The 23,576-nt window shown below is 39.1% G+C and overlaps 1 protein-coding gene across 2 annotated transcripts in view; it reads right to left on the bottom strand.

Annotated features, from left to right (window-relative positions):
- The window catches only part of SLC30A9 (solute carrier family 30 member 9), a 104,746-nt gene that overhangs the window by 27,391 nt on the left and 53,779 nt on the right, over window positions 1-23,576 (bottom strand). For both annotated transcript variants that reach the window (XM_023224508.1, XM_023224506.1), the window contains exons 8-10: window positions 21,802-21,869; window positions 11,682-11,784; window positions 170-225 (exon numbers count right to left, since the gene is read on the bottom strand). In XM_023224508.1, coding sequence (XP_023080276.1) covers window positions 170-225; window positions 11,682-11,784; window positions 21,802-21,869 — 227 coding nt within the window. The remainder of the gene's footprint in view (window positions 1-169; window positions 226-11,681; window positions 11,785-21,801; window positions 21,870-23,576) is intronic.

A 23,576-nucleotide genomic window follows, 5' to 3' on the forward strand; every position in this document is an offset into this window, starting at 1 on the left:
ATTTACTTTGACACAGCGGTAAGTTCTGCATTTTAGATACTATAGTGGAAGAAATGACCAAATCTTTAACAAACTGCAGGTACATAAATGGCAGGAGATTTCTGAAATTTAGTTATTTCAATGACTTATTGCCAAAACAAACAAAAACAAAATAAGGCAATGTCCTTACGGATGAGAAGGATCTGGTGTTTGAACAGACTTACGGATGCCCAATGCTAGTAAACCCTACGAAGAAGAAGAAAAAAAGGTGAATAATCATTAGCAAGATGGAGAGTAAAATATGGTAAAGCCACTGTGGAGGGTGCAGGCTGACAATGACAAAGAAACACTCAACATATGCATGTCCAATGGCCCAGCAATTCTGGTTTCTAGTACTTACCTTAGAAAAATAAAGACGAACTCAAAGGGGTTCAAAACACCATTGTTTATAAAGATGAGAAACATGAAAGCAACCTAAAAAAAATCCATCAATTGGGAATGACAAAATAAATGATAACCATATATTACTTCTACAGTACGTTAAAAAAATAGGGTTAGAGAAGAGCTTTCTATACTGACACGGATAAAGCTCCTAGACATACCATTAAGTAGAAGAGAAAAATGCAAGTTAGGAACAGTATGTACAGTACAGAACTTATGCTTTGTAGTTTTTATAAACTACATATAATGTAAAGCACAGAAAAGGTTAAAAAGAACAAGCATGTAACTACGTTTATATATCTGAAGAGAGGCAAAAATTAAGGTAGCCTGTAATATTTGACTTTTTACAGCAAGAATAACTTGCATAGCTGTACAAGTAAAAGATAATAAAAACTTTATATATATTGTATATGGGCACATACATTTCTATTAAAGCTGCAAAACCATGCACAGGAATTATATATCACATTCTTTTCTTTCCTTCCTTTCTTACTCGCTCTCTTCTGTCTCACTTGCCTTCATCATTTCTTCCTTCTTTCTTTCATTTCCACTTAGGTGGTTTTTAAAGTTTTGTCCTTTGTTAAAGAGTTATCCACTGGAACTTCTCAATAGCATTATGCTTGTCCCTATTAAGTTCTTTCCATCCAAATCTGATGTGAATCTAGAAGTCACATCATAAGACTACCTTATTAGAACTATTTGATAAAAATACAAAGTCTCTGAGTGAATTCCTATGTAATTTTAGTCGATTAATCTGAGGCTTTTCCTTTTCTCAGCATCATAAATGACTTCTTCATAGATGACGTTTCCCTTAGGTTCCAAGAAATTTAATAGAAACATTTTTTTCTAATAAAAAAATAGAGATTAAACAAACTTGAAACTATTAATACAAATATATTTTTAGGTCTTAATATTGGAAATCCTATCCTAAATACACAGAATATTATAAGCTTTTACCACTGGATTCCATGGGAAAAGGGAGCAAACCACCTAAAATATACATGATTTTTCAGGGAATTAAACTAAGAGAATGAGAGTAAATTCAAAGGAAGATATAACTCTCTTACACCCTGTTATGGTTTGGCTGTGTCCCCACCCAAATCTCATCTTGAATTCCCACATGTTGTGGGACCTGGTGGGAGGTAACTGAATCATGGGGGCAGGTCTTTCCCTAGCTGTTCTTGTGCTAGTGAATACGTCTTATGAGATCTGATGGTTTTAAAAAGAGGAGTTTCCTTGCACAAGCTCTCTTCTCTTGTCTTGCCACCACGTGTACGTGCCTTTCACCTTCTGCCATGATTGTGAGGCTTCCCTAGCCATGTGAAATTGTAAGTCCATTAAACTTCTCTTTTTTTTTTTGTAAATTGCCCAGTCTTGGGTATGTCTTTATCAGCAACATGAAAACAGAATAATACAGTAAATTGGTACCAGCAGAGTGGGGTGCTGCTCTATATACCCGAAAATGTGGAATCAACTTTGGAACTGGTAACAGGCAGGGGTTGGAACAGTTTGGAGGGTGCAGAAAAAGATAGGAAAACGTGAGAAAGTTTGGAATTTCCTAGAGACTTGTTGAATGACTCTGCCCAAAATGCTGACAGCGATATGGACAATAAAGTCCAGGCTGAGGTGGTCTCAGATGGAAATGGGGAACTTGTTGGAAACTGCAGCAAAGGTGACTCTCGTTATGTTTTAATCAAAGAGACTGGTAGCATTTTGCCCCTGCCCTAGAGATTTGTGGAACTTTGAACTTGAGAGAGATGCATTAGAGTGTCTAGCGGGAGAAATTTCCAAGCAGCAAAGCATTCAAGAGGTGATTTGTGTGCTATTAAAGGAATTCAGTTTTTTTTTTTTTTTTTTGAGGCAAAGTCTCACTGTTGCCAGGCTGGAGTGCAGTGGCACGATCTTGGCTTACTACAACCTCTGCCTCCCAGGTTCAAGTGATTACCCTGCCTCAGACTCCCAAGTAGCTGGGAATATAGGCAAGCGCCACCACGCCCAGTTAATTTTTGTATTTTTAGTAGAGACGGGGTTTCACCATGTTGGCCAGGATGGTCTCGATTTCTTCACCTCATGATCCACCCACCTCAGCCTCCCAAAGTGCCGGGATTACAGGCATGAGCCACCATGCCCAGCCCAGGCATTTACTTTTAAAATGGAAACAGCATAAAAGTTTCAAAAATTTGCAGCCTTACAATTCGATAGAAAAGAAAATCCCATATTCTGAGGAGAAATTCAAGCTAGCTGCAGAAATTTGCGTAAGTAATGAGGAGCTGAAAGTTAATCACCAAGAAAAGGGGGAAAATGTTTCTAGGACATGTCAGAGACCTTTGTGGCAGCTCTTTGAATCACAGGCCTGGAGGTTTAGGAAGAAAAAGTGGTTTTGTGGGCTGGGCCTAGGGTCCCTCTGCTGTGTGCAGTCTATGAACTTAGTGCCTTGCATCCCAGCTGCTCCAGCTGTGACTGAAAGGGGCCAAGGTACAGCTCCAGCTATTGCTTCAGAAGGTGGAAGCCCCAAGCCATGGCAGCTTCGACGTGGTGTTGGGCCTGTGGGTGCACAGAAGTCAAGAACTGAGGTTTGGAAATCTCAGAGGATATATGGGAAACACCTGGATGCCCAGGCAGAAGTTTGCTACAAGGGCGGAACTCTCATGGACAACCTCTGCTAGGGCAGTGCTTAAGAGAAATGTGGGGTCAGAGCCCCCACACAGAATCCCTACTGGGGCACCACCTAGCGGAGCTGTGAGCAGAGGGCCACTGCCCTCCATACCCCAGAATGATAGATCCACTGACAGCTTGCACAATCCACCTGGAAAAGCCACAGACACTCAATGCCAGCCCCTGAAAGCAGCCATGAGGCGGCTACATCCTGCAAAGCTACAGAGGCGGAGCTGCCCAAGCCTGTGGGAGCCCATCTTTTGCATCAGCGTGACTTGGAGGTGAGACATGGAGTCAAAGGAGATCATTTTGAAGCTTTAAGAATTGACTGCCCCTCTGGATTTTGGACTTGCATGGGGCCTGTAGCCCCTTTGTTTTGGCCAATGTCTCCCTTTTGGAATGGCTATTATTTACCCAATGCCTGTATCTTCATTGTATCCAGGAAGTAACTAACCTGCTTTTGATTTTACAGGTTCATAGGCAGAAGGGACTTGCCTTGTCTTGGATGACACTTTGGATGGACTTTTGAGTTAATGCTGAAATAAGACTTTGGGGGACTGTTAGGAAGGCATGAGTGGTTTTGAAATGTGAGGACATGAGATTCAGGAGGGGCTAGGGGCAGAAAGATATGGTTCGGCTGTGTCCCCACCCAAATCTCTTCTTGAATTCACATATGTTGTGGGAGGGACCTAGTGGGAGGTAATTGAATCATGGGGGCGAGTCTTTCCTGTGCTGTTCTCGTGAGAGTGAATAAGTCTCATGAGATCCGATGGTTTTAAAAAGGGGAGTTTCCCTGCACAAGCTGTCTTCTCTTGTCTGCTGACATGTGAGACCTGTCTTTCACCTTCCACTGTGATTGTGAGGCTGCCCTAACCACAATTAAACTTCTTTTTTTGTAAATTGCCTGGTCTGGGATATGTTTTTATCAGCAGTGTGAAAATGGACTAATATACACCTGTACATTAAAGGTGACAGTCATTATTAATTCACATTATGTGTATATATGTATACATAGATATGTATTTTTATTATTTTAAAAATATTCAGTAAACATTCAATTATTTGAAAAATCCTTAATATTCAGTTGGCTGTGCAATGAAGTGTGAGATACCATCAACTATTTTATAAACTGAATATGGACCATATTTATTAGTTCTAACAAAAATGAGACCACCCCTACCAGTTCTCCCTCAGAGGTAAGATAGAATCAGTTATATTTGATATGTATCCTTCCAGACCTTTTTCTACACATTTACAACATAATCTCTATTAGTTACATATATATAACCTACAGAGCATTTGTTTAGTTTGCAGCATAACGAACACTAACATCTATTAGCTAAGAAGTACTGTAAATGCTCTCTACTCCATGATCACCCTTCACCTTTCTGGTGTTCCTTAAGTATCATACTATCCAGCATCTGCATAATGGTACCTCAGAAGAGCTTTCTAGTTGTTTCATGTGCATATAATCTGTTTACAGAAGACAGAAAGAACCACGTCTTCTTCTAAACACTTGCTACATTGCAAACTCAGGTGCTCAATAAATTCATCTGAGTTGATATTAAATGATATGAAGTGCATGATTTAACAGAAAAGTTTTCCAAAATGAATGGTAACAGAAATTGTAAGGCCAACAATTTTAAGTGAAACCCTGTCTCTACTGCAAATACAAAAAAAGTAGCCGGGCATGGTGGCGGGCGCCTGTAGTCCCAGGTACTCAGGAAGCTGAGGCAGGAGAATGGCGTGAACTCGGGAGGCGGAGCTTGCAGTAAGCCGAGATCACACCATTGTACTCCAGCCTGGATAACAGAGCAAGACTCTGTCTAAATAAATAAATAACTACATTATAATTAGAGACACAGGTCTAATTTAAAAGTTGAACATACTTAAGTCTCTCAAGAAGTGAGGAAAAAATATGGCATAAAAATATTACGATGAATTAAAAATTTTAAAATATTATAGATCTCGAAAGTAACAACTTTCTGAAATACAATTTCCATCTATTCAGAAAGGTCCAGTTGAAATATTTTTCATCAAAGCCTCTTTGAAAACTCTAATTGAGACATACTCTTCGTCCAAGAATTTTCAAATCACTTGATATCATATGGTCTCAAACGTTCATTTACCTCTTGTCTTGTTGTTCAATCTTCTACAAAAATTCGTTTGTTTTTCTGGTTCCAAAATTAATACATTCTCATTGTAAAGAAATTCAAGGAGTAAAGAAAAGAACTATTTAAGAGTCTGGAGTATATTTCGGACTGTCCTTATACATATCTGTATATACTTTTTAACATTCCTTTGAGAATATTTTTGTGCTGGATTTCAAGGTGAAGGTTGTATGTACTTAAACATATGACCACAATCTATAATGTCTTTTTGCACTTTGTTTATGAAAATTTTCTAACATGCGGATGGATGGATGGATGGATGGATGGATGGATGGATGGACAGACAGAATAATTTTTAAAATCTGATAGAACTTTTTTTTTTTTGAGACAGAGTCTCACTCTGTTGCCCAGGCTGGAGTGCAATGGCACAATCTTGGCTCACTGCAACCTCCAACTCCCAGGTTCAAGCAATTCTCCTGCCTCAGCCTCCTGAGTAGCTGGGATTACAGGCGCGTGCCACCACACCCAACTAATTTTTGTATTTTTAGTAGAGATGGGGTTTTGCCATGTTGGTCAGGCTGGTCTTGAACTCCCGACCTCAGGTGATCTGCCTGCCTCGGCCTCCCAAAGTGCTGGGATTACAGGCTTAAGTCACTGTGCCCGGCCCTGATAGAACATTTTTAAAAACTCAAATCATCCATCATTAAGCTTTAACAATTATAAATATGTAAGCAAATATGTTTTATTTCATCCATATCTACTCCCTCACGAATATTTTGAAGTAAATTCCAAGCATTGTACCATTTCATCTTTAAATATTTTGGATGAATCTCTTTAAAAACTAGGCTTTTTAGAAAATACAGCCACAAGACTATTATCAGACTTTTAAAAATCAATACTAATTCCTGGCCAGGTGCGGGGGCTCACGCCTGTAATCCCAATACTTTGGGAGGCCGAGGTGGGTGGATCACGAGGTCAGGAGATCAAGACCATATCGAGACCATCCTGGCTAACACGGTGAAACCCCATCTCTATGAAGAATACAAAAAATTAGCTGGGCATGGTGGCGAGCGCCTGTAGTCCCAGCTACTTGGGAGGCTGAGGCAGGAGAATGGCATGAACCCGGGAGGCGGAGCTTGCAGTGAGCCGAGATCGTGCCACTGCACTCCAGTCTGGGCGACAGAGCAAGACTCCATCTCAAAAAAAAAATAAATAAATAAAAATAAATAAACTAATTCCTTACTATTATCAAATATCTACTAAGTAATCACATTTCCATATAGGGAGAATTTTTTTGAGGTAAAATTCACATACAATGAAATGCACAAATCCTGAATGTACAGTTTTTTTTGTTTTTGTTTTGAGATGTCTAGTTCTGTCGCCCAGGCTGGAGTACAGTGGTGCCATCTTGACTCACTGCAACCTCTGCCTCCCGGGTTCAAGTGATTCTCCTGTTTCAGTCTCCTGAGTAGCTGGGATTACAGGCATGTGCCACCACGCTCAGCTAATTTTTTTGTATTTTTAGTAGAGACGGGGATTTCACCGTATTGGCCAAGCTGGTCTCGAACTCCTGACCTCCAGTCATCTGCCTACCTTGGCCTCCCAAAGTGCTGGAATTAGAGGCATGAGCTACTGTACCTGGCCCAGAATGTACAGTTCTGTTTGTTAACAAATACACATACCCTTGAAATATATATTCCTATGAAGACATAGAACCTTTCCATCACTCCCAAAAAGCTCCCTGTGCCGCTTTCCTCCCCCATATCAGAAGCAACTACTTTTCCAATTTTTTTAAACTATTAAAAATTAAAGTTCCTTGCTGGAGATACATGTATGTTGCCAGTCAGAAAAGTAGTTCTTTCGTTCTTTCTTTTTTTTTTTTTGAGACAGAGTCTGGCTCGGTGGCCCTGGCTGGAGTGCAGTGGCCGGATCTCAGCTCATTGCAAGCTCCGCCTCCCGGGTTCACACCATTCTCCTGCCTCAGCCTCCCGAGTAACTGGGACTACAGGCGCCTGCCACCACGCCCAGCTAATTTTTTGTACTTTTAGTAGAGACGGGGTTTCACCGTGTTGGCCAGGATGGTCTTGATCTCCTGACCTCGTGATCCGCTCGTCTCGGCCTCCCAAAGTGCTGGGATTACAGGCATGAGCCACCGTGCCTGGCCCAAGTTCTTTCTCTTTTATTGACAGATAATATTCCATTGTATCAATTTGTTTATCTGCTATACTGCTGAAAAACATTTGGGCTGATTCCAATTTTTTCAGCCATTATAAGTAAAACTGCTATAAACATTCCTGTTTTTTTTTTTTTTTTTTTTGAGACCGAGTCACTCTTGTCGCCCAGGCTGGAGTGCAGTGGTGCAATCTCAGCTCACAGCAACCCCCGCCTCCCAGGTTCAAGTGATTCTCCTGCCTCAGCCTCCCGAGTAGCTGGGATTACAGCGACCTACCACCATGCCCAGCTAATTTTTGTACTTTTAGTAGAGACGGGGTTTCACCATCTTGGACAGGCTGGTCTCGAATTCCTGACCTCAGATGATCCGCCCACCTTGGCCTCCCAAAGTGCTGGGATTACAGACGTGAGCCACCACGCCCAGCCAACATTCTTATACAAATTTTTTGGGACCATTCATTTCCACTTCCCTTGGGTAAATACTTAGAAGTGGAATTGGTGGGTCACAGGATAAGCATATGTTTATAGGACGCTCCCAGATGTTTTCCAGAGTGGTTGTACCATTTTATTAATACACTCCACCAGCAATGTCTGGGAGATCCGGCTGCTCCACATCTTCACCAAAATTTGGCTGTCAGGGTTTTTACCTGTAGCCATTATAGTGGATATGCAGAGATGTCTTGTGGTATTAATATACATTTTCTGATCATTAATGGTGTTAGCACTTTTTCAGGTGTCCACTAGCCACCATTCACGTTTCCTTATTTGTGAAGTACCTGTTCAAATCTTTATCCTTAGGGGGAAAAAACTGGGTTCTCATTTTATTACTGAATCATGGAAGTTCTTAATTCTGGATACCAGTCCCCTCTCAGAATGCTTTGTGAATATTTTCTCCCAATCTATGCCTATTTATTTCCTTAAGGATGTCTTTCAATGAGCAAAAGTTTTTAATTTTGATGAAGTTTAATTTGTAAATCTTTTTATTTTAAGATATTATTTCTGTGTCCTATTTATGAAATCACTGCCTACCATGTCTAAAACATATTCTCCTAGGTTTTCTTCTAGAAATCTTCATAGTTTTAACTTTTATATTTGGACTATGATCCATTTCAAACTTGTATACAGTGTGTGAAGTAGGAGTCAAGGTCCTTTTTCTCCTCATATGGATCCAATTTTTCCAACATTATTTGTTTTAAAAGTTTCATTTCTTCACTCAACTGCTTTGATGTCTTTGCCAAAAGTCACAGGCCATGTAAATGTGGCTCTGTTGTTGGATCAATTCTGTTCCATTGATTTGTCAATCCTTATGCCAGTAACTCACTGTCCTAATTTCTATAGGTTTATAATGTCTTGAAGTTCTCCAAATTTCTTGTTTCAAGGTTGCTTTGAATATTGCAGGTTCTTTGCATGTCCATATAAATTTTGGAATTTATTCAGTTTGTCAATTGTACAGAAAAGTCTGTTCATATTATGAATGGGATCCCATTATATCTGTACATCAATTTAGGGAGATTTAACAGATCTATGACATCCAATCTACGAACGCGCTATTACATCTCTCCATTTATTTAAGTTTTAATTTCTCTCAGCAACATTTTATGACTTTCAGCATAAAGGTCTTGTATGTCTTTCGCTAGATTTATCTCTAAGTATTTAATATTTTGTGACACTACTTTACATGGAATTTATTAAAATTTCCTTCTCCATTTATTTGCTGATAGTAGAAATGCAATTAATTTCTTCATATTAACTTACTGATTTTGAATGTTAAACCAACTTTACACTCCTGAAATCTTACCTAATTATGATGTAATATCATTTTTATATGTATCATATTTATATATTTATATAATTCAATCTGATTATATTTTAAGGAGTTTTGCATCTGTGTTCATGAGGAATAACTGGTCTGTAGGGTTTTTTTCTCTCGTAATGACTTGATAAAATTTTGGGATCAGGGCCTCATTAAAGCAGTAGAAAACATTTCATTCTCTATTTCTGAAAGCTTGTGTACTCAGTATTGTTTCTTCCCCAAATGCTTGATAGAATATTCTTGATGCTGTTACATAAGTTACCGAGGCTTCTTCCTTTTTTTTCTATCTTTTTTGTCTGTGGCTTTAGTAAGAATGTTTTCTGCTGTTACATACTCAGGTTCACTGACTTTTACCTGCAGTGTCTAATCTGCTGTTAATTCTATACAGTGAATTTTTCATATCTAATTTTTTTTAGCTCTAAAAGTTTCATTTGGCTTATTTTTCATACCTTTGATTTCTCATGTTCATATTTTCCTTTCAATACATAACTGTACTTGAAGTAGCTGTTTAATATCCTTGTCTGCTAATTCTATCATCTGTTAAGCCTGCTTATGATTGATTTTTCTCCTGGTTATGAGTCAAATTTTCTTGCTTCTTATACTGGCTATTAGTCTTTTTATTGGATGCTAAACACTGTGAATGTTATACTGAGTGTTTGGATTTTGCTGCCTTTATTAAAGAATGTGAGGCTTTGTCCTGGCAAGTGATTAAATTATTTCAAGATTGGCTTGATCCTTTAGAACTTTTAGCAAGATTTATTAGGGAGGATTCTAGAACAGCCTTTACGTTAAGAATAATTTAGCCGTACTCCTAAGGCGAGCCTTCTACTGGCCTCAATAATGACAACTCTCTTACCTCAGCTAGTCAGAACTTGAATGTATCCTAGCTTTGTGTGAGCACTGGGAATTAGTCAATTACTGCTCCCTGCTGGTTCTCTGCCAAGATTCACGCTCACATCTTAGACATGTGTAACTTAACATTCAGCAAACATTCAGTTCAAGGAAATCCCTATGTAGACCTCTATAGCTTTTTGTCTTTGTAGCTCCCTCCTCTGTGGAACTCTGCCTTGTACGTTCTAGCCACCTCAGACGCCCTGAACACTGATTTCTGTCTTCTCAACTCAATGAGACTGTTATTTCCCATCCTGCTCCACTATCCCAAATATGCCTTCAAGCAAAAAGCCACAGAGATCATAGAGTTCAAGTAATTTGTTTCTTATCTCTCAGGGATCATGGTCTTATGCTGCTATTGTCCAATATACTGTCTAATTTTTTAGTTGTTTATGGCAAAATATTAAATTCAATTCCTGTTAGTCTGTCATGGGTGAAAGCAGAAGTTCTGAACATAGTATTTTGCAACTTGATTTTTTACTCAATTTATCATGGTTATTATTCCAGGTCAGTACACAGATATCTACTACATTCTTTTTAAATGCCTGAATAGCATAGAGTATGAACACTTAAACATTGTCTTCAATGTTTGAAATAAAAACTAATATTGAAACTAGTAACATCATACATATCTCCTTGCCATATGGACAAATATTTCTGTATTTCAACTGTCCTCGATAAGCTTACAAGAAAATAGAGATTATAAGTTATATATCTCCCCCTATCTCCTCTCCTCCCACTGCATGCCACAGTTGAATGGTAAAATTTTATAGAGACGGTATGTATTAAGTATATATTGAGTATAAAAATTAAGTTCAAGGTAAATACTTAGTACTAATGGCAAACGCTTGTCTTCTTTCCTTACTTTTATGAAGGGTTTTAATCCATCTGATTTGACAGTGAGTGAGACAAGTTCTCAGGCTTAATTTTTAATTAGTATTGCTCTTCTTGCTCCTTATCTTCATATTATTTTTATCCTTGTCTTAAATATTCTTATTTTACCTGTGTCTTTCATTGAAGTTCTCCCAAATCCGTTTTTATATAACAGGACTAAAAATAAGTAAATATTGAAAAGGTATCTTCTTAATACACCTTTCTCTTTAAAATGTAATAGTGATGCACACACAGAAATTTTTATTATATTCTTACAAAAGGTTTGGGTTTCTAGTTTTCACAATTTGGGCCACAGGGGGTTTAAACGGTATTTTAATTTTATTAACACAAAAACTTTTCTCCATTTGCAAAGCCAAGGAAAGTAGTTCAAATTATGAATCTAATATGAAAGCATTTTAACCGATTACATATGATTTTATATCTTTATTCCAAAAGCTTAAATTCAAGGACTATTACAGTCATTGAGAACTCATATTCAGAGACCAGATTTCTGCTCAGTGACTCATAATGTTATACTTCACATTGCATTGTCAGAGGTTCTTAAAGCATCCTGCTTTAAAATACTATGATTAAATTTCTATGCACTTCATTGCTGAAAAGTAAACTTTTATTTTCTCCCACAAGCCAACTACTGGAATCATTCAGTTTTAAAATAGATCAACTTTTAGATTAAAGCCTAAAACTATTACTTCAAAATTGATTTATAAAAAAGCTTTAGTCCTCACCTGATTACAAGTATCAGATAACGAGTGTATAGCTTCTGAGAACATACTTGCTGAACCGGTATAAATCCAGGCAAGAAATTTAAAGAAGCAGTTTAATCCATTGCTAGAAGAGAAAGAGAAAACAATTTAGCATAGGTTTGGATAAAAATTTAAGCCAAAAGCATACTCAATCAGCTGTATCTACCTCTATACTAGATTCTGTTGAAAGTAAAATTAGGCTAAGCACAGTGGCTCACACCTATAATGCCAACATTTTAAGAGGCTGAGGTGGGAGGATGGCTTGAGGACAGGAGTTCAAGACCAGGCTGGGCAACAAAGATCCCATCTCTATAAATTTTTTTTAAAAAACTTAGTCTGGTGTGGTGGTACACACCTGTAGTCCTATCTACTTGGGAGGCTGAGTTGGGAAGATCATCTGAGCCCAGGAGTTCGAGGCTGTACTACACTCCAGCCTAGGCAACAAAGTGAGACCCCGTCTCTAAAAAACAACAACTGCAACAAAAACGAGTACAATTAAAAGAATCCCTAGCCTTAAAAAACTTTGTTTAGGTAACAAGAGTAAAAATTTGAAAAAATATAAATTATGTACTGTTAAGAGGCATGCTATGTGTAAACAAATTACTTAAGTGTACTTTGAAGACTGATGAGAAAAGAGGGTCTTCTATATTTGGACAAGATAAAATTTAAAAGACAATTATGTGTTTTAGGTAGATAAAAGCAGATCTGCACCTGATACTGTCCAGTGGGCCAGTGTCAAAGGCAAGATTTCAGTGAAAGTCTGTTTACTTAAGGGGGCAGATGCCAGAGGTGACTCTAAGCAGTCTCAGAGTCATACTAGAAGAAGCTAGATGCCAAAATAAACACAGTTAACTCTGAGGAAGCTAGCTGCTCAGATACCAACAGTAATGACTAATTATGATTTATCTCAGATGTTATGCTAGTGAGTTACCATGTTATATTACAAGTCTGTTATACAAATATTAACACCCCCATTTTATAAATGAGAGAACTGTATGTCCCCTTTTAGCTACCCTTTTCCCATCTCCTCCACCTCAGATAACTTCTTAAAAACATCGTATTTATTCTAGCTGTCAGTTTTCATCTTGTCAATGCCACCTACCATTCCATACTACTAAATTCCTGGAAACATTTTAGTATTTCTCTTAACTTCCTGGGAGCATCTGACACTATTTTCTTCTTTTTTAAAACAATGTTTATTTATTTTATTTATTTTTTAAATTTATAATTTAAGTTTTGGGATACCTGTGCAGAATGTGCAGGTTTGTTACATAGGTATACATGTGCCATGATGGTTTGCTGCACCCATCAGCCCGTCATCTACATTAGGTATTTCTCCTAATGCTATCCCTCCTCTAGCCACCCACCCCCCAATAAGCCCCAATGTGTGATATTCCCCTCTCTGTGCCCATGTGTTCTCATTGTTCAACTCCCACTTATGAGTGAGAACATGTGGTGTTTGGTTTTCTGTTCTTGTGTTAGTTTGCTGAGAATGATGGTTTCCAGCTTCATCCATGTCCCTACAAAGGACATGAACTCATTCTTTTTTATGGCTGCATATTATCCCATGGTGTATATGTGCCACATTTTCTTTACCCAATCTATCATTGATGGGTTGGCTCCAAGTCTGCTAGTGTGAATAGTGCTGCAATAAACATACATGTGCATGTGTCTTTATAGTAGAATGGGACTGCTGGATCAAATGGTATTTCCGGTTCTAGATCCTGGAGGAATCGCCACGCTGTCTTCCACAATGGTTGAACTAATTTACACTCTCATCAACAGTGTAAAAGTTTTCCTATTTCTCCACATCCTCTCCAGCATCTGCTGTTTCCTGACTTTTTAATGATCGCCATTCTAACTGGCGTGAGATAGAATCTCATTGTGGTTTTGATTTGCATTTCTCTAATGACCAGTGATGATGAGCATTTTTTCATGTTTGTTGGCTGCATAAATATCTTTTTTGAGAAGTGTCTGTTCATATACTTCACCCACTTTTTGATGCGGTTGTTTGTTATTTTTTCTTGTAAATTTGTTTAAGTTCCTTGTAGAGTCTAGATATTAGCCCTTTGTCAGATGGATAGATTGCAAAAATTTTCTCCCATTCTATAGGTTGCCTGTTCTGTTCACTCTGATAATAGTTTATTTTGCTGTGCAGAAGCTCTTTAGTTTAATTAAAACCCATTTGTCAATTTTGGCTTTTGTTCCCATTGCTTTTGGTGTGTTAGTCATGAAGTCTTTGCCCATGCATATGTCCTGAATGGTATTGTCCAGGTTTTCTTCTAGGGTTTTTATGGTTTTAGGTCTTATGTTTAAGTCTTTAATCCATCTTGAGTTAATTTTTGTATAAGGTATAGGGGAAGGGGTCCAGTTTCAGTTTTCTGCATATGGCTTGCCAGTTTTCCCAACACCATTTATTAAATAGGGAATCCTTTCCCCATTGCTTTTGTCAGGTTTGTCAAAGACTGGATGGTTGTAGATGTTCAGAGTTATGTCTGAGGCCTCGGTTCTGTTACATTGGTCTATATATCTGTTTTGATATTGGTGCCATGCTCTTTTGGTTACGGTAGCCCTGTAGTATAGTTTGAAGTCAGGTAGTGTGATACCTCCAGCTTTGTTCTTTTGGCTTAGGATTGTCTTGGCTATACAGGCTCTTTTTTGGTTCCATATAAAATTTAAAGTAGTTTTTTTCTGTTCTGTGAAGAAAGTCAACGGTAGCTTGATGGGGATAGCATTGATTCCATTAATTACTTTGGGCAGTATGGACATTTTCACAATATTGATTCTTCCTATCCATGAGCATGGAATGTTTTTCCATTTCTTTGTGTCCTCTCTTATTCCCTTGAGCAGTGGTTTGTAGTTCTCCTTGAAGAGGTCCTTCATCCCTTGTAAGTTGGATTCCTAGGTATTTTACTCTCTTTGTAGCAACTGTGAATGGGAGTTCACTCATGATTTGGCTCTCTGTTGGCCTATTATTGGTATATAGGAATGCTTTTGAGTTTTGCACATTGATTTTGTATCCTGAGACTTTGCTAAAGTTGCTTATCAGCTTAAGGAGATTCTGGGCTGAGATGATGGGGTTTTCTAAACATACAATCATGCCATCTGCAAACAGAGACAACTTAACTTCCTCTCTTCCTATATGAATACCCTTTATTTATTTCTCTTGCCTGATTGCCCTGGCCAGAGCTTCCTATACTATGTTGAACAGGAGTGGTAAGAGAGAGCATCCTTGTCTTGTGCCACTTTTCAAAGGGAATGCTTCCAGCTATTGCCCATTCAGTATGATATTGGCTGTGGGTTTGTCATAAATAGCTCTGATTATTTTGAGATATGTTCCACCAATACCTAGTTTAAGATGAGAGTTTTTAGCATGAGGCAGTGATGAATTTTATCGAAGGCCTTTTCTGCATCTATTGAGATAATCATGTGGTTTTTGTAATTGGTTCTGTTTTAGTAATGGATTACATTTATTATTCTGCAAATGTTGAACCAGTCTTGCATTCCAGGGATGAAGCCAACTTGATGGTGGTCGATAAGCTTTTTGATGTGCTGCTGGATTTGCTTTCCCAGTATTTTATTGAGGATTTCTGCATCGATGTTCATCAAGGATATTGGCCTGAAATTTTCTTTTTGTTGTGTCTCTGCCAGGTTTTGGTATCTGGATGATGCTGGCCTCATAAAATGAGTTGAGGAGGAGTCCCTCTTTTCCTATGGTTTGGAATAGTTTCAGAAGGAATGGTACCAGCATCTCTTTGTACCTCTGGTAGAATTTGGCTGTGAATCCATCTGGTCCTGGGCTTTTGGCTTTTCAGTTGATAGGCTATTTATTACTGCCTCAATTTCAGAACTTGTTATTCGTCTATTCAGGGATTCAACTTCTTCCTGGTTTAGTCTTGGGAGAGTGTGTGTGTCCAGGAATTTATCCATTTCTTCTAGATCTTCTAGCTTATTTGTGTAGAGGTGTTTACAGTATTCTCAATGGTAGCTTGTATTTCTGTGGGATCAGTGGTGACATTCCCTTTATCACTTTTCATTGTTGTCTATTTGATTCTCCTCTCTTTTCTTTTTTATTAGTCTGGCTAGTGGTCCATCTATTTTGTTAACCTTTTCAAAAAACCAGCTCCTGGATTCACTGTTTTTTTAAAGGGTTTTTTGTGTCTCTATCTCCTTCAATTCTGCTCTGATCTTAGTTATTTCTTGTCTTCTGCTAGCTTTTGAATTTGTTTATTCTTGCTTCTCTAGTTCTTTTCATTGTGATGTTAGGGTGTTGATTTTAGATCTTTCCCACTTTCTCCTGTGGGTATTTAGTGCTATAAATTCTCCTCTAAACACTGCTTTAGCTATGTCCCAAAGATTCTGGTACACTGTGTCTTTGTTCTCATTGGTGTCAAGGAACTTATTTATTTCTGTCTTAATTTAGTTATTTACCCAGTAGTCATTCAGGAGCAGGTTGTTCAGTTTCAATGTAGTTGTGTGGTTTTCAGTGAGTTTCTTAATCCTGAGTTCTCATTTGATTGCACTACGGTCTGAGAGACTGTTTGTTTTGATTTCTGTTCTTTTGCATTTGCTGAGGAGTGTTTTACATCCAATTATGTGGTCAATATTAGAATAAGAGTGACGCGGTGCTGAGAAGAATGTAAATTCTGTTGACTTGGGGTGGAGAGTTCTGTAGATGTCTATTAGGTCCGCTTGGTCCAGAACTGAGTTCAAGTCCTGAATATCCTTGTTAATTTTGTCTTGTTGGTCCATCTAATATTGACAATGGGTGGGGGTTAAAGTCTCCCACTATTACTGTGTGGGAGTCTAAGTCTCTTTATGTAGGTCTGTAAGAACTTGCTTTATGAATCTGGGTGCTCCTGTATTGGGTGCATACATATTTAGGATAGTTAGCTCTTCTTTTGCACTGATCCCTTTACGACTATGTAATGACCTTTGTCTTTTTTGATCTTCGTTAGCTTAAAATCTGTTTTATCAGACACTAGGATTGCAACCCTTCTTTTTTCTTTTTTGCTTTCCATTTGCTTGGTAAATATTCCTGAATCCCTTTATTTTGAGCCTATGGGTGTCTTTGCACGTCAGATGGGTCTCCTGCATACAGCACACGAATGGGTCTTGACTCTTTATCCAATTTGCCAGTCTGTGTCTTTTAACTGGGGCATTTAACCCTTTTCTATTTAAGATTAATATTATTATGTGTGAACTTGATCCTGTATTATGATGCTAGCTGGTTGTTTTGCTCATTACTTGATGCAGTTTCTTTATAGTGTCGATGATCTTTACAATTTGGTATGTTTTTGCAGTGGCTGGTACCAATTTTTCCTTTCCATATTTAGTACTTCCCTTCAGAAGCTCTTGTAAGGCAGGACTGGTGGTTATAAAATCTCTCAACATTTGCTTGCCTGTAAAAGATTTTTCTTCTCCTTTGCTTATGAAGCTTAGTTTGGCTGGATATGAAATTCTGGGTTAAAAATTCTTTTCTTTAAGAATGTTGAATATTGGCCCCCACTCTCTTCTGGCTTGTAGGATTTCTGCATAGAGATCTGCTGTTAGTCTGGTGGGCTTCCCTTTGTGGATAACCCGATCTTTCTTTCTGGTTGCCCTTAACATTTTTTCCTTCATTTCAACCTTGATGAATCTGATGATTATGTGACTTGAGGTTGCTCTTCTTGAGGACTGTCTTTGTGGTGTTCTCTGTATTTCCTGAATTTGAATGTTGGCCTGTCTTGCTAGGTTGAGGAAGTTCTCCTGGATAATCTCCTGAAGAGTGTTTTCCAACTTGGTTCCATTCTCCCGGTCACTTTCATGTACAACAACCAAACATAGGTTTTGTCTTTTCACATATTCCCATATTTCTTGTAGGTTTTGTTCATTCTTTTTCATTTTTTTCTCTAATCTTATCTTCATGCTTTATTTCATTAAGTTGATCTTCAATCTCTTATATCCTTTCTTCTGCTTGATTGATTTGGCTATTGATACTTGTGCATGCTTCACAAAGTTCTCGTGCTGTGTTTTTCGGCCTATCAGGTCATTTATGTTCTTCTCTAACTGGTTATTCTAGTTAGCAATTTCTCTACCCTTTTCAAGGTTCTTAGCTTTCTAGCATTGGAGTGGAACATGCTCCTTTAGCTTGGAGGAGTTTGTTATTACCCAGTTTCTGAAGCCTACTTCTGTCAATTCGTCAAACTCATTCTCCGTCTGGTTTTGTTCCCTTGCTGGGAAGGAGTTGTGATCCTTTGGAGGAGAAGAAACGTTCTGGTTTTTGGAATTTTCAGTCTTTTTGCACTGGTTTTTCCTCATCTTCGTGGATTTATCTAACTTTGGTCTTTGATGTTGGTGACATTCAGATGGGGTTTTTGTGTGGACATCCTTTTTGTTGAGGTTGATGCTATTCCTTTATGTTTGTTAGTTTTCTTTCTAATAGTCAGGCCCCTCTGCTGCAGGTCTGCTGGAGTTTGCTGGAGGTCCACTACAGACCCTGTTTGCCTGGGTATCAACAGCAGAGGCTGCAGAAGAGCAAAGATTGCTGCCTGTTCCTTCCTCTGGAAGCTTCATCCCAGATGGGTACCCGCCAGATGACAGCCGGAGCTCTCCTGTATGAGGGGTCTGTTGATCCCTGCTGGGAGGTGTCTCCCCATCAGGCGGCATGGGGGTCAGGGACCCACTTGAGGAGGCAGTCTGTCCCTTAGCAGAGCTCAAGCGCTGTGCTGGGATATCCACTGCTCTCTTCAGAGCCAGCAGGCAGGAACGTTTAAGTCTGCTGCCACAAGTTTAAGTCCTACCCCCAAGTTTTCTGTCCCAGAGAGATGGGAGTTTTATCTATAAGCCCCTGACTGGGGCTGCTAGGCCTTTCTTTCAGAGATGCCTGCTCAGAGAGGAGGAATCTAGAGAGGCAGTCTGGCTACAGCAACTTTGCCAAGCTGTGGTCGGCTCTGTACAGTTTGAACTTCCTGATGGCTTTGTTTACACTGTGAGGGGAAAACCGCCTACTCAAGCTTCAGTAATGGTGGCCTCCAAACCCCCACCCCTGCTCCACCAAACTCAAGCATCCCATGTCAACTTCAGACTGCTGTGCTGGCAGCCAGAATTTCAAGCCAGTGGATCTTAGCTTTCTGGTCTCCGTGGGTGTGAGATCTGCTGAACTAGACCACTTGGCTCTCTGGTTTCAGCCCCCTTTCCAAGGGAGTAAAAGGTTCTGTCTCTCTGGTATTCCAGGCACCACTGGAGTATTAAAAAGACTAGTCTAGCTAGCTTGGTGTCTGCCCAAATGGCCGCCCAGTTTTGTGCTTGAAACCCAAGGCCCTGGTGGTATAGGCACCCGAGGCAATCTTCTGGTCTTCAGGTTGTGAAGACCATGGGAAAAGCGTAGTATCTGGGCTGGAACGCACCGTTCCTCATGGCACAGTCCCTCATGGCTTCCCTTGGCTAAGGGAGGGAGTTCCCTGACCCCTTGCGCTTCCCTCGTGAGGCAACGCCCCACCCTGCTTCAGGTCAACCTCCGTGGGCTGCACCCACTGTCTGACCAGTCCCAGTGAGATGAGCCGGGTACCTCAGTTGGAAATGCAGAAGTTACCCACCTTCTGCATGGATCTTGCTGGGAGATGCAAACAGGAACTGTTCCTATCCAGCCATCTTGCCAGACACCCCCTGGCTAGCTATTTATTTTATTTTTTAAAGACAGGGTCTTTTTTCTTGCCCACGTTGGAGTACAGTGGTGTAATCACAGATAACCGTAGCCTTAAACTCCTGGGCTCAAATGATTCTCCTGCTTCAGCTTCCTGAGAAGGTCTACAGGCGCACATCACCCACCATGCCCAGCTAATTAAAAAAAATTTTTTTGTAGGTACAAGATCTCACTATGTTGCCCATGGTGGTCTTAAACTCCTGAACTCAAGTAATCCTCCTGCCTCAGCCTCTCAAAGCCTGGGATTCCAGGTGCAAGCCTGTACCAGGCCTGCTATTTTCTTAAAACATGCGCGCCTGTGGTCCCAGCTACTCGGGAGGCTGAGGCAGGAGAATCACTTGAACCTGGGAGGCAGAGGTTGCAGTGAGCCAAGATTGCGCCACTGCACTCCAGCCTGGTGACAGAGTGAGACTCCGTCTCACACACACAAAAAAAACAAACAAACACTGTCTTCCCTTGGCTTTCATAACACTCCTTGACGTGGACTGGCTTTGTGTCCCCCAGAAAATCTCATCTTATAGCTCCTATAATTCCCACGTTTCGGGACGGACCCAGTGGGAGATGACTGAAGCATCAGGGTGGGTCTTTCCAGTGCTGTTCTCGTGACAGTGAATGAACTTACGAGATGTGATGGTTTTTAAAAATGGGAGTTACCCTGCACAAGCTCTATTTGTCTGCTGCCATCCACGTAAGACATGACTTGCTCCTCTCTGCCTTCCACCATGATTGTGAGGCTTTCCCAGCCACAGGAACTGTTAAGTCCAATTAAATCTCTTCCTTTAGTAAATTGCCCTGTCTCAGGTATGTCTTTATCAACAGCATGAAAATGAACTAATACACTCCTGGTTTTCTTTCTACTTTTTTCCTTACTCCTCCTCAATCTCCTCTGCAGGCACTTTTTCCTCCACCTTTTTCTGATGTTAACAATCCTCAAGGAATTCTTCCTGAGAGCTTTTTATTCCTCATACTATATATACATACATTCCTCAGATGATCTTTACTTTTATGGCTTTAATTATCATCTACATACTAAAAACTATCAACTCCGTATCTCTAACCCAGATGTCTCTCCTGAGCTTCACACCAATGTATATTAACAATACTTCTTAAGTACATATCTTAGAGCAGGTACTATGTTAAACACTTTTCACACATACATCCCTCCAATGAGAAAAGCTATAATCACTATCCCTGTATTACTAGTGAAAAGAACCCTGTTGACTATCTTCACTTGGGTGCCCTAAACACACCACCAGCTCAAATATGAACTCATCATTTTCTCTGCTCCCACCCTGCTCCTCCTTTCAGTGTTCTCCTCAGTGAATGGTACATTATTTACACAACTGTACAAGCCAGAAACCTGGTCACTATCCTTGAACATACCTTCAAAGAAGTTGAAGCTGTCCATGTCTATCTGTACCACCACTATTTCTAGTTATGACATCATTACCCCTTGTCTGTATTATAAATGCCTTCCTCTAGTTTAGTGTCCCTTCAATTCTTAAAGAATTACGTATTATATCTTCATATTTTCAGATCATATCACACTATCTGATATTTTACATATATACTTAAAAATAAAAGAACTAATGAATTATTGAATGATTTCATACATCCTAAAATAAATTAATCAGAAAAATAGATAAAAGGTGAACAAAACAATAGAAATCAAGAAGATAGAGGGGAAAAGGGGGAGGCAAGGCCGGGCTCAGTGGCTCACACCTGTAATCCCAGCACTTTAGGCTGAGGTGGGCAGATCAAGAGGTCAGGAGATCGAGACCATCCTGGCCAACACGGTGAAACCCCATCTCTACAAAAAAATACAAAAATCAGCTAGGCATGATGGCGTGTGCCTGTAATCCTAGCTATTTGGGAGGCTGATGCAGGAGAATGACTTGAACCCGGGAGGCAGAGATTTCAGTGAGTTGAGATTGCACCACCACACTCCAGTCTGGCGACAGAGCAAGACTCTGTCTCCAAAAGAAAAACAGAGGAGGCAAAAATAACAATTATGTTCTTCTGAGATAAGTGGAACAAAGATAATAAGCACAAAGATATTCTTCAGTAGCTGTAACCCAGGTTGGTTTAGCTACTCTAAAAATAACCTTGGCCAATCTAACTTCTTTAAAAAAGACTTCTATCAACTCCAATAAAAATAAGAAAGGATTTTCAGGTAGCAACTATTCTTAGATCTAACTACATCAAAAATATACAGAGAATGAGCATGGATGTCTATATGAATTCATGTTCTTTCCCCATCACTTTACTGACAATAATAAAGACTTACTCAATTTCCTCCTAAAACAAAATAAACCTCAAACTCCATAGCTAGTACTAGGTAATAAGTTTACATATTCATGGATACACACATTTAAAAGAATATATTCTATTTCACAAAGCTTATTTTTCAGTACTTACATGCAAATTGCGACCATCACCACTTTTCCTGGTCCCTTAAAAAACACTGATGCCGTTCTGGAGCGTGGCTGTAAAAAAACAAAAACTTTTTTTAATACCTCCAAAATTTTGCAGAGAAGCACTATAACTGGTGGCTTTGACAGACCAGAAAATTTTCCTCTATCAAAACTTCTGAATTACGTTACTTATTTTTCTCTAGAAGTTCTTGTTTAGAAAGTGGAAAGATTAAAACAGAGAGCATATCTGGGTCTCTTTCCAGAATCTTGTTTATTTTGTTTCCTTGTCATTCGTGTCCTGCCTTCTTCCAGAAGGGATCTGAGTTGGCTATATAAAAACTAGTAATAAAGTAGAAAAATGCACTGAGCTGAAATTCATATGCTCTAAGAATGTGTGAAATCAGACACCCCAAATTCTGTATTGACCTGCCTTCAGAGCTAAGCGAAGGAACTACACAGGGATAAACCTTGTCCATGTGGTCTCAACTTTTACTTCGATTTGTAAGCCGTAAACTCTAACTATATGTCTAGATTTCTGAATTATACGGTTTATTGATAACAAACAGAATGTATGTTTTATTATAATAAGAATATATTGTATTCTTTGGTTGAATAGAGAAAAAACTCAATGAAATTATTATGGGAATAACAGAATGCTGCTTAAGGTGAAAAATAAGATTTCTTTAGAAGAAAGGTTTGGGAACTCATGGGAGGGGCAAAACAGGGAAAGGAGATGAGATCTTTAAGATCAGAATAAGAAATAATGAGAAAAAAATAAGGAAAAAGATTCACTGGGTTCAAACCACTCTAATAAAGAAGGCTGCAGAAAAAGGGAAGATGTGTTGGTAGTAACTAGGAATAATGAAAAGGCACAAGGACTCTAACAAGAGAATAAAAATCTGGAAAAATAAGAGATCACAAGGAGCCAAGATCCAAAACTCGCTTGGGAAGCATCCTGTAAAAGTTACTCAAAAATTCCATAATCAGGCCAGGAGCAGTGGCTCATGCCTGTAATCCTAGCACTTTGGGAGGCCAAGATGGGCAGACTGCTTGAGCTCAGGAGTTTGAGACCAGTTTGGGCAACATGGTAAAACCCCATCTCTACTAAAATACAAAAAAATCAGTCGGGTGTGGTGGTGGGTGCCTGTAATCCCAGCTACTCAGGAGGCTGAGGCATGAGAATCTCTTGAACTCGGGAGGCGGAGGTTGCAGTGAGCCGAGTGGGCAACATAGCAAGACTCTGTCTCAAAAATAAAATAAAATAAATTAAATTAAATATTAAAAAATTCCATAATCAGAGCAATTGGAGAACTGCCCCTTTTTGAAGACCAGGACAGCAAAATGTTAGAAATTAATGAAACTGGATAGCCAATATCTATTTTTCTATTTTTGTATATCTTTGAAAACATTCACAATAAACAAGGTTCTTTAATATTGGTACAAGTACAGAAAATTTGGATGGATTTCAGACAGAAGTACCAGGAAAAGGAGCATAAATTGTTCAAAGCATTATTGATGCATTTCAAGGTGATACTATTGTGGAGTTAAGTATATTAAGCAGAGATAAAGGTACTTCCAATTTTCTGAAGTACTATTCAAGAAACTCATCAATTAGAAATAGAAGGGAAGGCATGGGAAAGTAGAAATACATTGAAGGGGGAATTGTTATACAAGAAATTAAGTACCAGAGAGGCAGACCCAGAACATTGTGATTTCATATATCTCACTGGAGTTCTCATGAGTTAAGAATACATTGGAAAAACAAGTGTCTGGGTCAGA

Source organism: Piliocolobus tephrosceles, chromosome 3 (assembly GCF_002776525.5).
Source record: "Piliocolobus tephrosceles isolate RC106 chromosome 3, ASM277652v3, whole genome shotgun sequence".
Taxonomy (NCBI): domain Eukaryota; kingdom Metazoa; phylum Chordata; class Mammalia; order Primates; family Cercopithecidae; genus Piliocolobus; species Piliocolobus tephrosceles.